General features: G+C 42.9%; 1 protein-coding gene and 1 long non-coding RNA gene across 6 annotated transcripts in view; one reads left to right on the top strand and one right to left on the bottom strand.

Moving 5' to 3' along the window:
• Positions 1-841: 841 nt before the first annotated feature.
• Positions 842-10,742, bottom strand: PAQR9 (progestin and adipoQ receptor family member 9). 3 transcript variants are annotated; one of them, XM_026497196.4, is made up of 2 exons: positions 10,427-10,742; positions 842-9,565 (listed from the first exon to the last, which is right to left on the bottom strand). In XM_026497196.4, exon 2 carries the CDS (start codon positions 9,409-9,411, stop codon positions 8,278-8,280), a length of 1,134 nt encoding a protein of 377 aa, XP_026352981.2. In that variant the 5' UTR covers positions 9,412-9,565; positions 10,427-10,742; the 3' UTR covers positions 842-8,277. The 3 variants fall into 3 exon arrangements, with proteins under 3 accessions (XP_026352981.2, XP_048072062.1, XP_026352980.2); XM_048216105.2 differs by lacking the exon at positions 10,427-10,742 and adding an exon at positions 9,937-10,106; XM_026497195.4 differs by lacking the exon at positions 10,427-10,742 and adding an exon at positions 9,855-9,938.
• Positions 9,833-16,406, top strand: part of LOC113254025 (uncharacterized) — a 24,935-nt gene continuing 18,361 nt past the window's right edge. Inside the window, exons 1-3 of one of the 3 annotated variants that reach the window (XR_008960614.1) lie at positions 9,833-9,974; positions 12,240-12,309; positions 14,877-15,040. This is a non-coding gene — a long non-coding RNA (uncharacterized LOC113254025). Of the gene's footprint in view, positions 9,975-10,309; positions 12,310-14,876; positions 15,041-16,406 lie in introns of those variants that run through there. The other 2 variants (XR_006409315.3, XR_008960613.1) reach the window with 2 other exon arrangements.

The raw sequence follows: 16,406 nt of genomic DNA, 5'->3' as shown, positions 1-16,406 counted from the left end.
GAGAGAAAGTGGTTTAGGCAACCCGGGAGGGTCACTGGATGGCACTGAGTCCTAATACAGAAATCTGTACTTTAAACGTGATGTATTTCAAATATGCAGATCCTAAAAATGTGGGACTGGCTGAGTGAAGGCGGGATGGAGGCTGTGCAAATTCTATTGTTGATGGCTGGGAGGTTACCAAACCTTATGGATAAATTAAGAGACTTCTTATTATAAGCAATGAACACTCAAACTAGATTGTAAAATGAAGGAAATTTCTTGGCTCACATAAGGACAAGTCCAAAGTGGGTAGGCTTCAGGCACAGATTGATCAAGCCTCCCTTTGTGATTTACTCTATTCAGCCCCAACCCATGTGTTGGCTCTGTTCTTATCCTGGCTTCCCTCGGGGTTAGACTTAGGCTTCCCTGAGGTTACCTTACAGACCTTAATAACTGGAGCTGGATCTCCTTTGCTAGGGTTATTTGGGACAGAGAGACCACAGATTCACACACATCCCCAGGGTTCTGGGACAGGCTGCACTGGCACTGCACATAAGTCCATGGACCACAGGTGGCCTGAAATATAGGGAAGAGTAAGGAAAAACTTCATTATCTGGGCTTAAGTATTTTCTTAGAAGACATGGTTTCAAAGTGACTCATGAATTTTTTCATTTAAATAAAATTATAAAAATATACTAAGGGTGCTTCTTCAGGACTTCCATCAGACATTTACATTCTCCGTTCTACCTGCTGATTTTTATAAAAGGGACGGCTTCTTCTTATCATGTGTATTAGTGTTATACATACTTACTATTAACTTCGGAATTGTTTGCTGAAGGCATACAAATACAGACCTAAACACTATGCTTACAAATGATTTATTCTTACTTCATACATGTGTTTTTCAGCAAAAAATACATACTTATATTATTAATATAGATTTCATATTCAAGACCATAAGGAACAAATGTCTCAGAAAACCAAAATCATAGCAAACTGTACAAGAGAAATGAGTCACAATTTCGTTAGCTACATGCACAGAACTGACCAAAGTGATAGCTATTTCTATAGATTTGTTTATCGGGTAACGGGAATTATGATTAAAGAATGCTTCTCTGGCAGACTATACTATTGATCTGAAATCACATATAGTCCCTGTATGGAAGTTCACACAGCCTGAGAAGCCTCTCTAGCCAGCTAAATACAGCTGTTTAGGATGTAGGGGATGGCTGGAGTCAGGCAGCCTAAGAAGAATTAATTGAGCAAGCAGTGGGAACTTTCTTTCGGTTTCTTTCTTCATGCCTGCATTATCCTTTACTCCTTTCTCCCTCCATTTTCACCATTAAATGAACTTAAAAAAATACTGACATAAGGAGGTCTCTATTTGGTCACTGTGAAATCCCCCTCTGCCTCTGACCTGAGGGAAAAAATGAGTATGGCCTTCAATTAGTGCCCTTTACTGCAAAAGGGGACCCGCTGATTGTACATTCCTGTAAATCCGAGCAAAGTAATCACATTTAAATTCTTGGTTTAGAAATGGATGGACCTCGTAAGGCAGGTGGTTGGACAAGGCCTAAATACCTTTTGTCTTCAAGGCGGAGGTTGTGGAAACCGAAGGCTTCCAGGGTGGTGGGAATGGCCTGGGAGAAGGCTGAAATGAGGGGTTCAGAGGTATCACATGCTTTATGCAGATAAAAGAACAGCCATGGGGTCGTCCCCAGCCCTGCAACGCAGACAGCCTTTTCCTGGTCTGTGTAGCGATGGCGTGGGGCTCTGTGTTCCTTTCCACTCCACAGAAATGAGGAGCACGTGTCCAGGGCTGTACAGTTTCCTGGCTATGTCATTAACTGTGGTTATACCCTCATCAAAGGGGACTGTGTCTCATTCCCTTACTGCCTCGGTACTCAGTTGCTTTATTAGAATAATTTTGCTCATAGCCTCCGTAAAAGAAAATCAGGCTGGTCGAGAAGTAGACCTTCTGTGCTAAGCCTTGCTGGGAGAGTGAATTTAATGAAGTTTCTAACTAGAATGTTTAAAAGACTTTTAATTTAGCGTTGTTACACACCTAGAACATATCCGACCTGTTTTCTTCATTTTTTTAAAAAAATGGGTTTTTTACCCTTCTTTAAACTATACATTATTTACATTTTTAAAGACCTACTAGGTCTTTCATTTGGGTAAGAGCTCAAGGTGATTAAACTCCCAGGACAAAGATGAGGCTTTCCAAAAAGCGCTGGTTCTCATCTATGTGCTAAGACCTGTTTTTACAAACAAATTGCTATTATAAACTTTTAAAATAGAAAATTAGAATACCTCTTTAAAATGTTTTCCTATTAATTTTCTTTTTTGCATCCAGCATATTAAAAAGATTATGCTTTCTAACTACAGATGGAACTGAAAGAAGAAATGAAATTATGTGTGTCCCTGTATGCCCCTCACCTAGAAACGAAGGTTTATTTACATGACGTCCTTTCTCAATGTGGTGGGTGAGCTGTGCGGAGCAGGGCCATTTCTACGGCGTGGTGAAATCACTACCTGAAGACCCTGCCACTCCTACGTGAGTGCTTATTGCATATTTTAGGCGTAGCTGTAAGGCATGAGAAAGGTGGCCTGCCACATGACACATTCGAGAATACTTTTGCACATTCAAGAAATATTCCTTGAGGAATGCCATGTTTGGAATAGCTTTCAGAGACTGTTCAAGAACAAAAAATATTGGGATCATGCATCACGTTTAGAAGCACAATACATTGGGGAACACTTTCGAAAGCTCAAAGAAAAGGCTCTTTTCCATTGAGTTAAATAGTAAATAAGTGATCATTTTGTTGCATGTAAAGATGTGTTCAGAGCTTTCCAAAGTCACATCCTGCCACAGTTAACAGCCAACGGAGCATTCTTGGCCTCTGACCTATAAATAAACACTCTAATTCTGCATCTTGCTCACAGACTCTTAAGAAGCTATTCTAGAACAAAAATGTCGACAAGCTGGCTAGAAATCTGCAAACCAGAAATGCAATACATCTGTCCTTTTGAAACAACAGCAAAAATTCGTATTGGATTTTTGGAAGAGTAATTAAGAATTGATACCCATTTTCACAATTAAAAGATAATTATTCATAGTATTGAAGAAGGAATAAAACCTTCACCAGGAAGTTGTGCGGCCTATCACGTTGGAATACAATGGTGCTCACTCAGCTTAACCAATGAATGCTTTCTTTTTTCAGTTTGTCTAGGCTTGTTCGCTTTTCGTCAGACAATTTATATCAGAGGATATTGGCAATCCTTCAAAGAAATGATTCGAAAGGTGATTTACAATTGGCTGGTGCTATCCCCTAATGCCTATTTGCCTTATGTTCTAATTTTATGGAAACAAATTAGGGACATTAAGCCAGGGGTAAGAGTACGACTCAAAATATACCTTGGCACTGGTGCTCAGGTCAAAAACTACCGGATGTGGTTAGGCTGCCAAATAAAATTCCTTGCCTGTCCATTTGAGTGCTAACACCATGGGAGTTCACATGCTCTTCTAGGGACAAAATTTAAAATTCAGGAGAAATTGTCCACGGTTGAACTGGCTGTCCCATCCTAACTGCTTGAATCTAATCCTCCTTGTTCTCCCCTGCTCATGCCTTCTTCCTGTCTGTTTCACATCTGATACTTTTTTTTTTTCATAATTTCCTCCAGAGTAATTTTTTCTAAGACATGTTTTATAGATTACAACACAAAGACCTTAAAAGAGGGAAAAGGCTAAAGAACATGAGTTCATCTTTGCAGATTGAAGCTCCTATTTTTAAAACTTAAGTATGCTATCTATGAAATTCAGACACTTAATGATGTCACAGTCTAGGCACTTCAGATGAATCTTGCTTCATAATGACATGAATGCTATTAACCTCCCAAAAAGTGGTTGTTACTAACATTTCTATTAATTAGTAGTGATGATAAAATTTTCAACTCTCTCCATGTACATATGCCTGCTATCCCTTCACCTGCATCGTACATTAAATTTTCTAGTTATTTTTAGCAATGAAATTCACATAGGCCTAGGAGGAGACAGAAAAAAAAAGAAAGAAAGAAAAATTGATTCTGGGTAAGTTAGCCTGTTAAGTGAAGTAAGATTCTATGCATTGCTCCTATGCTAACAGAAAGGAGAAAAGAACCAAACTCAGTGGCTTAGGACATTTTTCTGTGGCCAAGGTCAGAGGCTGGTTCCTGGCCAGAGGGCTTTCTGGTGTTCCCATCTCTGTTCCACCAGCAGACAAAGGGGTAACGGCTGTAATAATATGGATGGATCCTTGCCCGATGTCTTATATGCAGTAGGTGCTCAATGATCACTAAAAGGATTACATGGACAAATGTGGAAATCAACTCAAAGCCTCCTGACAGAGTGAAGTCAGCAGTGGCAGACTTCGAAACAGATGAAGAACAATCCAAGATAATAAAAACTATTTAAGTACATTTTGTTTAAGATTTTATAATCTAAATTCAAGGATAACTTGAATCGCACTTCGTTCTGTTTTACAATGATAAATTATATATCTATATATATAAAATAGATATTAGATATTATTAATCATAGACATATAATTATGGAGACACACATCTCCAATTAGTGTCTGTGCTTGACCACGCATCATAGCCATGCAAACTAGCAAACACTCACAAGTGAGCATACAACCATCCCCATGTTCTAATGCTAGTTTGAAAACTTGATTCTGTCGCCTTGGTATAACCTAGAAATGGAGATAATTCCTACCGTACCTGTCTCCTACTCTAGCTTTGTGCAGATTAACTAAGTAGAGTTGTAAAGAGATTTGAAGATAACAATCCCTGTTTATTATTGCTGTGAGCCCTCAGATTCAGCACCAAATCATAAAAAAATTATAAGAATCACCTCCAGCCCCCAATTTTGCATTCTTAGAAATGATTACCCTGGAGTGGTATAATGAATTAGGCTAAATGGTTTTTAACTGCAAGCACTTACGGACAGGATTTATGAATGGAAACATGTGAAGCCTACTCTGGCCAGCTCTGAAGCCCCATACTTTCTTCCTGGGCTATTTATGGAAAGTGTATGGCCAGTGGAAAAGATCACGCTTATTTTACGAGCCAGTCATGACATGACCAAAAAACTCACTTCTGTCTGGGAAGGTCATCCCTTTCACCTGAGGGTGCAGCTGCAAGGACAGGGAAGAAGGGAACCCCCTTTAACCAATTAACTCAGCTGAGTCAACCCCAGAGACCAACCCACAGGGTGACAGGCTCCAAAGTCAAACCCCTACGTTTCCCAGGCATGACTCTATGACGCTCCTCCTTGAGATGTCATCTAGATCATGACTAACAAGTAAAAATAAAATGCATTACATAATATGCTTCAAAATTCCACTGCCAAAATAGGTTTTACAGAGATAATGGAGTACATTCTTATTTATCATTTGTCCTACATTTCAAGCAGCTGAACACAATAAAGTAAAACTGAATTCTAGTGGATGTGGCAAGGTGGAGAATGTGAAAAATATTTTTAAAGATATTTTATTCTGATTGCTGTATTACCCCTGAAATATATAATAATATACCTGGCTAGTTCCATGCACGTGAAGACTCAGTAAATATATGCTGAATCTAAAATATCCCCATTTATCTGGGCAGAAATCTGATATAATTTAGCAAATAACATACATAGTTTCACAGATCATCCCTGGTCCTATATAGCATATATGGTATCTATTTGCAAGTAGGAGGTGAAGCCATACCACTGGTTTCAACTAGAATGTCCTTTTGTCAATGTTATACGTGGTATATAAACACTAAGATGGAATGGGAGAAAGGAAAGTAGAGGAAGAAAACGGCAAAGGGAAGGAAAGTGAGTCCTCATTCTCTCTGGGGCATACTGGGTCTGCAAACTTTGAGGGGAAAACTGTGTCACCTTACTGGGCTCATGCATCATAATCACTTGAAAATGATACGGGTATAATTTTATCCTTAAGTGGCCTCTGCTTAAGGACAAAGACACAGGGCGAGAAGGGAATTCTGTTTGTAGACCCAGAAGATCTCCAACAAAAATTTAAAATGACAAATACAGGGTTTATTTCTTGTTCTCAAACTCATGGACCCTTTCTAGAATTCTGTCCCTTGAAAGTTCCTTCTGAAAGGGGAGGTCCTCTATTACAAGGAAGCTACCAAACACTCCTCAACCTGTTTCTCTAGCTTCCAAACCAATATTCTTTAGGGCTCAAGAAGAGACAACAATGACATGCAAATAAGTTTGCATGTGGAAATATCCTGATTTCCATAATTGTCCTTGAATACATGCGCTGAGTTAAGTTACAGCTGAGGAATAACATCTGTGCTAGGCACAATTTCTCAGCCTCTATCAACTAATGGGAATCTCCTTGCACTTGCAAAAGATTAGATACTGACTTCCATCAGCAAATGTGCAAAGTGTATTTATGATCCCATTAAGAGGTTCCAAATTAAATATAAACATATATAAAGTTAACTTCTGTGTGCAAATTACCGCACAAGGATACTGGTTCCTCCAGGGAATTGTGCCAAGCTTCTCTGTTTACAAATACAGTAGAGATGAAAAGCATAAACAAAAACAGCAATCTTTTTAGGAGTTCCAGCCTACTAGTGCTGAGGTATGTGTTCATCTACCTTCTGTGCTTGATCTAAATTATACTATGAAGTCAAGACTCCCCATTCAATGGCTCTTAACCAAAAGGACTTGTCAGGAAGTGTGATAAGTTAAATTAAATAAGCCACCTCAGTGGTTTGTGTTCATCTAGAGTTGTTATCTCAAGGACACGTTATCACTTATGAGAAATGTCTTAAATAACATTGATCAATGTGGTTGTTAGAAAGGATCTCAGAAACATGTTCACTAATTTTTCAGTGATTTTTCCATTCATTTCCATAGTGTGGATCCAAATGAGACCAGTGGTCAACTATGCAAAGGTAATGTTATTTAACTCAACATCCTCAGTTTCAACTGAAGTAATATGTTCCTGACTTTCATAATATAACTGCCTCAGTTATTCCTGAATATTACATTTTTAATTTTAAGCAAGGATAAATGGCATTGGTCTAGAACAGTGTCCTCTCACCTTCCCCGATGGCTGCATTAGGAACCACAGCCACATTAGCGGGTTGGCTCCTTTTCTCCTGGTAAGCTACTTCCAGTCCTACCCAAATTTTAAAACCAACACCATCTCCCTTCCTTCCTGGGTGGAATGTTAGACCCTGATTTACAGTAAAGTAAGAAAAGCGTATTCTTACTGCTCTCTCCATGCATGAAACTATGTCTGAGGACCAGTCATTTGGGCATTGCTTCAAAAGGCACATTTATTCCAGTGGCAATTTAAATAAGTAGAGAAGGAAAGAATAAAATTAAAAACAAAACAAACAAAAAATCGGATGGGTTTTGTGGAATACATTAAAGTAAATTGGAATCTGGGATGTATACAAACCACTGAGCTCCTCAACAATAGTTTAACCAGAGTCCCTAAGGTAGAATAATTCACAGTTGTATCCTAACACACATAAGCCTTCAGAAAACACTGTTTAAAAAAGTAGTTGAGAATTCTCAAGCAGCTTGCCCTGATGTCCAGTTCAAGTGTGTGCAATGCAGAAGGGCTGCAAAATTCAAAACTATGTAACAAAGACAATTCAGTGCATATCACAAGCTTTGATAAATTATGAAAAATCATTGTATATATTACTATTTAAATAACATCTGAGAAACATTTTGAAATAATTAATTAGTGTTCACATTCCATGCATTTTCTAGCAGGGTAAGCCCTGGGTTTGTGTCTTTGTGCCCATTTCCTACAAAGCTCCATTCTTTTTACAAATCCAAGCATTCCTCACACTGAAATGAAAGTACCCAGGGATTTTGTCTACTTACCCTCTTTACTGCATACCTGACCTCACCAGGACTACTTGTCATTACCACTGGCGCAGAAGACGACCGGAAAACCAAACTGTTCGGGGTTTTATCTGGGATTTTACTCGCTCCCTTTGAAAAACTCCTGGATGTCAGAGACACCACCCGAATTTTTTCCAGGGGCAAGAACAAGTGGCCCTCTCCCTTTTGCTTGAACCATATCTCCCTCTTCAAAAACCCCCAAGTGCACTGAGACCCCCTTGTTGCATTCGACTTTTTCCCTGTGGTTTTGCAGCACCTTCCTTGAGCAAAGAAGGAAACACAACAAAACTTGAAAAGAAACCAACAATGGCAACAACAGAAACTCCAAACAAATAGGTGGGCGAACCAGCAGCCTCCTCCAAGGCAGAGGTTCACTTTTTACTGCAGAATTCGGTGCTGTTTAGGAACTTCTTAATGACCAGCCCCAGACAGATAACCAACAGCAGCATGTAGCCCACTGTGCCAGAGAAGGTGGGCGCCGCAGGCGGCGCCTTGAGGAATTGGCGCAGGCCCTCCTCCACGTAGTACACCTGGTCATAGATGCTAAGAAAAGTGAATATATGAAAGAGCTGGTGGCTGTGGCCAATAATGTCGAAGAGACCCGGATGGATGCGCTCGGGGATCTTGCTCACATTGAAGAAGGCGGCCACCACCAGCCAGAAGTAACGACGATAGAAGTGCACGAAGAGCGTGGGGTTCTCGCCGCGCAGGTCAAAGAGCCAGCTCTCGAGCATGATGGGGCAGGCCATGCTGAGGGGCATGACGAACACAAAAGTGCGAAGCGCGAATGGGTAAGAGCACCAGTCTGTGCGGCTCTTGCAGCAGGCCACGGTGCAGGCCACTGCCAGCACGAAGGCCACAGGCAGCACGAGCGCGCGGTAGGCGGCGATGAGGCGCGTGCAGTCCACGTGCCAGCCCAGGCGCTGCTGCACATACGGCGTCATCACTCTGGCGTCCAACAAGCTCAGGCCGGGCAGCAGGTAGTAGTAGTAGGCCACTGTGCTGCCGAAGCCATAGTAGCTGATGGAAGCGTAGTCCAGGTAGAAGAAGGCAGCGCGCAGGCGCAGAGACAGGCAGCTGAACACGTGCGCCGTGCAGCTCATGGCGAAGGTTAGCAGCACGCCCGATGCGTAGCACCACAGCGGCAGCAGCCACGGGTGATGGAAGGGCACGTCCTGGCCGCTCAGGAAAAACAGGCGGCAGAACTTGCTCAGGAACAGCAGCAGCGGGATGAAGTGCGTCCAGAAGTTGAGCGTCTCGTTGGTAGGCTTCAGCACCGAGGCTAGGCACTCCTGCGCCGTACATGGCAACCGCCGGTAGCCCGACAGGATGAAGCACTCCACGAAGTCGTCGGGCACCTCGTCCCAGCGCAGCAGCGGCTTGGTCGCTGCTGGAGGGTCCACGGAGGCAGAGGGGTGGGAACTTGAGGCGGCCTCCGAAGCCGCCGCGGTCGTGGCCGGCGGGCCCTTTGTGCCCGCGCCCCGAGGCTGCAGGCGCCGCGGCATGGTGCCTGGGGCTTGGCTAGAGCGCCCACAGGCGACCTCTGGCGCCGGCTCCCGCGCGCTCGGCTGTCCCCGCCGGCCGCCGTCGGAGCCTTTGTGCACGCGCCGGGGACGTCGCTGCAGATTCAAGAGAAGACCTGATTCTGAGCAGCCGTTCCTGAAAAAAAAAAAATAAAATAAATAAAATAATCAGGCTATGAGCAGCACAGCGACTGGTAGGAGCGCGCGGGCTCTGCGGCCCCTGCGCCGGGCTCCCAGCTACCGGCTTGCGGCCGCCCGCGCTGCAGCAGCGACAGCGGCGGCGGCGGACTGCGGCGGCAGCGGCGGCGCTGCTGCGGTGACTGGGCATCGCGCGGTGCGGGCGCAGCCGCCGCCGCCGCCACCCCCGGAGCGGGAGGCGGGGATGTGGGAGCCGAGGCGCTGGAAGGAGGGAGGGACGGACGCACCGAGGGAGGGCGGGGGCCTCCCCGGCTAGTGTTTCGCGGCCGCCTTGGGGGATAGAGTTGTCCCCGGTCTCGAGTTCCGTACCATACCCCTCCTCGGGCCTCAGTAGCCCTGGCTGGCCGGTAAATGATTGATGTGGGGGCCAAAGGCTGCGCCAGGAACTCGGCTGCGGGCGCCAAGGGCCAGGGTCGACGTCCGGGTTCGAAACCCGACAGTCACTCAGGCGTTCCAGAGGACACTGGGCAGCCTCGTTCGCGGGGGGCGGGGAGCTGTGGTCGCGAGGCTTGGGGGGAGGGTGTCTGGCTCTCCCGAGTCCGGCTTTGGCTGACAGATGCGCTAACAGTAATCTTTGGAGGTGGCGGGGGCAGGGGTTCTCTGGAAATCGGGGGCTTTTGAGACCCTGTCCGGATCAGAGTCGTGTCATTGTCAGATACCTGAGAAGGCTCCTCTCTTTCAGTGTCTGTGGAGTGTGTGTGTGCGCGCGCGCACGCGCGCGCGGGGCTCTTAGCCTGCACGATTAAAGCCTTAGGTTATCTCCTTTCGTCTAGCGGACTTATTCAGGTGCGTCACTAACCTCCGCTCTCCTTCGTCCTGATCCTGTCCAAAGGAACTGTTCCTAAACGGGACTCCGGTCGCGCTCACCAGCCCTCGGGGCCGGCAGCTCACCCATTTTTGTGTTCTTGTGTCTTTAACTGGGAGTCTGGTTTGGAGCCAAAGTCCAACAACTCAGGGCGGACTGTTCAAACTCCACGTTTTAATGAAAAATTTCAGATGAAGACCGGGCGATTCAAAAAGCCTCTTACCATCTGAAGAATTTATTGAGAAGGGGTTCCCAAGCAGAGCGGTGCCCGAGTCAAGGGCTGATCATAGTGGAGTGAGTTATGAGGAAGGACTTCAGGGAGGAGGTGCGGTCTAGCACGAAATGAAAAGAGAGCAAAGACGAATTCGTAGAGACTGGGAGGGGGTGGCTTGGAAAAGGCTTATGTATAATTAACCAGAAGTACCTGGCAGGCTAGGTTGGGTGGATGGAGGCCAGAAGAAAGGAAGGCTGAAGAATCTGAAAACGGTGGTGATGCACTGCGGTGTGAAAGAAAATTTGCCCTTGAGCTTTGTGAAAGGAGGGGCTAAAAAACCTGTCTGTTCTAAAATGTATCATTTCACAGAAGTTTCTCTTAGCGATGCCCTGGGGGTGTGTGACTGCGGCTAACCTGCCTCGCTGACCTGCCATGCAGTGTTACGGCAACAAGAGCTAATTTTAAAGGGACCAGGCACTGTTCTAAGTGCTGTAAAATCTTTTAGGTATTATTATTTTTTCCATTTTACAGACTGGGAAATGGAGGCACCACGACCGTAAATAACATGCCCAATTGGTAGAAGGGAGACTTGAACCCAGGCAAGCTGCTTCTCGATCTCCTGTACATAAACCAGAACGTCCGACCTGCTTTGCTCAAGGGAAACTAGCAGGGAAGGGCAGTCTGATTTAGGAAAAGGCTTTCATTTTCATTTTATAAATGAAAGGCTACCTTCATCGCTACAGCAAATCCTACAAGTAGGTCAAGGAAGATTTACTCAGTAGTGGCTCAAGAAGGACTTAAATTATTGATAAAGATTATTTATAACAGAAATAATTCAATGTTTTAAATGTCTAAAATTACTTAAGGGTATTAGAAACATTCTCTATAGAGGTTTCAGCCTCCTCTCTAAAAAATGTTTTCCACTAGTAACTGACTAAGCAAACTCTTACACAATTAGGCCAAAGGTACATTTTGGTCTTGTGCCTTTCTTAACTATCACCAATGAATGAATGAATTTTAAATAATGAGATTTTGCTGTAGTTACTCAACTAGTGCTTTGTTTTAGTATTTTCTGTTTTTCCACTGTCTGTTGTCTTACTGTTTGAAAGCAATTTAAAACAAATTTCCTTTAACATCTGGGCTTTTAAAGGCCCGTGCTAATTTGCAAAAGGGATTAAGATTTAGACATTTATAAATCAATCCTGGGAATGAATAACTTGAATCTAGGGCAGAGTAGGAAAAAAATTTTCATGTTCTCTTTGTACCCCACAAACAATCTAAGCTGTAGCCTGTAGAAAATGTTGATCCAATAATAACTTCCATATTTACCAATCTTTCAGTTGCATAATCAGCTCACTTAATTGGGGGAAAATATAATAGTTCACATGGAGTGAAATAATGGAATTGACTATAAATGAATGTGTGAAAATAATATTTATCTTTATGACCAGTAGTGGTGAGACTGGCTATTATAAAATATAATGTTCTTTGAAACAGTGTTTTACGAAGTCAAAATATTTGAAACCCAACTTCCAGAAAGTCTTTGTGATTTCTGCTTTTCTCTTTTCTCTTCCGTCTCCCACCGCACATGAGGCACAAGATCAGCTGATACCATGGGCTGGTGTCGTGAAAGCTCTTCGGTGCCAACCCTCAACAAAGCCAAGTAAGTAGGATCTAAGGAAACAGCAAAACTGACCTGACTTATTAAAAAACAGAAACAAACCCAGCATTATGACGTTTCCATAATTACTACCAATCTATAGAATTAATTTTTCTTAAGTTTTTTTGAGGTATAAAAATGTGTTCCCCAAACCCTACCCAGGGTAGGTTTTGTGGTTTAACTCTAGTAAGCTAACTGCCTCTTGTCAGTGAGAACCACGCTCGCAGCCCATGGGCTTGGCTAAACCGATAGAAGCAGCGGGCTGGCTGCCATTCCCTGACGGTTCGCTGGGAGATAAGGCATCTCTAAGGTCACCAGGACTGACTACCAAATTCCTGACAAGAAGAATCACCAAGTGTTACATTGGAATGCCAGTGCCAGTGTTTAGAGGCAGAAACCAGCTAGTTCTCCCAATCCAAAGCCTGTCAAATTGAGACCACAAATGTGTTTTAGTTCTTTGGAGTTCTGTAGTTCTGTACATTTGGGTGCTGAGGGGTCCCGAATGCAGAATGCAATCATATAGGGGACCTGTAGCAAACTGGACAAATGTTTTTCCCCATACAATTTGCTTTGGTGATGCTTTTACAGACTGACTTATAGGTTTATTTGTGTTTCTCTCTACGGTCATAAGATGAAGAGTCTATAAAAGCTCCACAGCAAATTTGATGTTCTCTAGTAGCTATTTGTAGAGCCCATAGGAAAAAAATGCTATGATATTTGCTAATAATACACCTGTTTTTGCAGGAAATAATTTTTTTCACAGCGAATTTTTAGCCAAAACCAATCAACCAACCAAACAAAACCCACTATGGACCTAGTGCTTAATTGTACCTAGGACTCTGTATAAAGAGAACTCTGTTAGGTTCATTCCCTCTCCTTGTAACATACAGTCTAAACAAAGTGCTTCCCTTCCCCCCAAATTGAAAACAGTCCTAGCGTTATCATCCAAACTCTTCCAGGTCAGATACGGTGCCTACCAGATTGTAGAGTCTGAGCTTCCTAATGGTGGAAAACCTTCTGGCGGTGGCATCAGGTGTAACTATGGCAACCTTGGAAGGCAAGTGCAATCTGAAAGCCGGGCAGAAGGCTGGAAGCTAGAGAGAGAGTGGTGGGGACACTGAGTTCCTATCTGGCACTATTCCTGCCTATTCACTGACTTGGTGACAAGGTTCTCTTTTGAAGAAAAGCAGAGGGAAACTTGTAGACGGTGTTTTTCCCTTTTGAGGTTTTATGCAGGGGGTGACGACTCCATGCTCCTCTCTCTCACATAAGTTCACCTGTTCTGTACTACTGGTCTCCAAAGTGGGGTGCACAAGAAGACTGATTAGGGTGAAGAATAAAATATTACATCTTCTGTTTCAAAATCCTTTTCGCTGCCTATACTCTGAAGATTTTATGATACACTTAATAGGCACTACATGGAAGTAATTTATAAATAACATGTTGGGACACGGGGGAGGGTCAAGATACTTTGACTGTTAAGGGTACGCCATCCATGCTATGGACTTGTGCTGTATAGTCCGTGCCTCCTGTTTGTCCAGCTTGCTTCCATCCCCTCTCCCAGGTCTAGGATGGACTCCCCTTTCCTGCCTCTGAGGTCACTGGAAATAGTGTTTGGAGGTCCCCATCTGTTACCCAACAGTCCCTAAGCTGTGACCAGACCTGCCCAAGTCTTCAGCTTCCCTGAGCTAGGATGGCAGTCTCCATTCTGGAGTTATTTCTCCCAATTCTGCTCTTCCTGTTTCCTGGCAAGAGCCTATGTTGTCTTTCCATAAAGGCATTGCATTTACATGTTTTATTCATCCCAATTCAGAGTCACCCTTTGGGTAAGAGATTGTCATAGGCTGTTGGCTTGCTTTTGATAAGCCCTTCTAGGTAGCATTCATTAATTTAACTTGAGAAAGAGTTACACAAGTGTGTAAGATTATTAAGTTCCTGCTCCTCATTATTTAGGAACAGTTTTCTTTGAAACACAGTGCTTTGCACATGCTAAGCACTCACTGTATTTGTGGTTGGGGAAATTCTTTTCAGTACTGTAAGCCTTTAAAAGGTTAGAACTGGGGTGCCTGGGTGGCTCAGTTGGTTAAGCATCTGCCTTCAGTTTAGGTCATGATACCAGGGGCCTGGGATGGAACCCTGCATCAGGCTCCCTGCTTAGTGGGGAGTCTCCCTCTCCCCCTACTCGTGTTCTCCCCCCGCTAGTGTTCTCTCATGTGCTCGCTCGCTCTCTCAAATAAATAAATAAATAAAATCTTAAAAAAAAAAAAAACCCAAAAGGTTAGAACTTAGAATCCTAGAATCTTAGAATAGGGTTGTCACGTAATCCTACGAGTCGTCTAGTCCAACTGTCTTCCGCTTTATGATAGTCTGAATACATATACTGTGTTCAAGTAGTGGGAGAGGCACTTTACATACATTAGCTCTAATTCTCAGAATATTCTTTGCAAGGTAAATCCATACTATCCCCATTTTCGGACAAGAACACAGAGGCTCAGAGATGTTAAGCTGTTGGGTGGCAAAGCCAGAGTCAAACTTTATTAATTCCAACTCCCCCACCCTTTCCTTTGTAGGCTGCCTTTTCCCGAGAGGCTATTGTATAGCCAGCTTTGAACATCTCCAGTAAAGGGACTTACTACCTCACATTGCCTCCCCTTCCATTTTCAGTTTGTAAATAATTAAATGAACACCACTGAGGAGAATAAACCACTGTTGCATCTTGGCCCAAAGCTCAACTGTAAGTATCATTGAATGTGGTCACCAACTGGATCTGGTTAGAAAGTCCCTGAAAAGAATGATGCCAAATAAGGCATGTGTGCATGCAGTATGTGATAGCTGGATATTGATTAGGCATGGCTGGAAGGTGCATTGCATATAAAGAGCATTTTCCCACAAATGAATAACATCTGTTGTGACCAGGGGGCTTGCCATACCCTAGATCTCTGCAAAGAGGCAAATAGCCAGTTCCATGATTTCATAGATGATCCTTGCATTTAGCACAATATTACTGATTATGGCAACAGAATCATATGCAAAGGAAAATATTCCGCTGTATCATTCAAGGGGAGGGCATCTCATTTACTGGGCTCTGTTTGGGCCTCAAGCTCACTTGCCATAGTTCCATTTCAGGTTTTTGTTTTTCTTTTTAAAAATTAAAATTTTTATTGAGGTATAATTGACATAACATATTAGTTTCAGATGTACAATATAATGATTTGATGTTTGTATATATTGGGAATTAAGTCTACTTAACATTCGTCACCACACATAGTTATAAAAAATTGGTTTTTTCTTGTGATGAGGACTTTAAAGTTTGACTCTCTTAGAAACTTTCAAATATGCAATATTAACTTTAATTAATAATACTATAGTTACCAAACTATATACTACATCCCCATGACTTATTTATTTTATAAATGGAAGTTTGTACCTTTAACCCTTTTCACCCATTTTGCCCATCCCTCCACCTCCTGCCTCTGTTAACCACCAATTTGTTCTCTGTATTTGTGAGCTTGGTTTTTGTTTTGTTTTGTTGTAAATTCCACGTATGAATGAGGTCATATGGTATTTGCCTTTCTCTGTCTGACTTACGTCACTCAGCATAATGCCCTCAAGTTCCATCCCTCTTGTTGTAAATGGCAAGATTTCATTCTTTATTATGGCTGAGTAGTATTCCGTTGTATATATCTACCACATTTTATTTATCCATTCATCCGTCAGTGGACACTTAGGTTGTTTCCATGTCTTGGCTATCATAAATAATGCTGCAATGAACATAGGGATGCAGATATCTTTTCAAGTTAGTGTATTCATTCTCTTCAGATAAATATGCAAAAGTGGAATTGCTGAAACATATGGCATTTCTATTTTTAATTTTTTGAGGTCGCACCAGTTTACGTTCCTGCCGTCAGTGTATGAGGGTTCCTTTTTCTCCACATCCTTGCCAACATTTGTTATTTCTTGTCTTTTTGATAACAGGTATGAGGTGATATCTCATTGGGGTTTTGATTTGCATTTCCCTGAGGAGGGGTGATGTTGAGCATCTTTTCATGTGCCTGTACATTTAGTCTTTTAATGTAATAATTTTTCTTTTCTTTGAGGTT

This window comes from Ursus arctos, unplaced genomic scaffold (assembly GCF_023065955.2).
Source record: "Ursus arctos isolate Adak ecotype North America unplaced genomic scaffold, UrsArc2.0 scaffold_20, whole genome shotgun sequence".
Lineage (NCBI taxonomy): Eukaryota > Metazoa > Chordata > Mammalia > Carnivora > Ursidae > Ursus > Ursus arctos.
The sequence above is the reverse complement of the archived record's forward strand: the minus strand, read 5'-3'. Positions and strand labels throughout refer to the sequence as shown.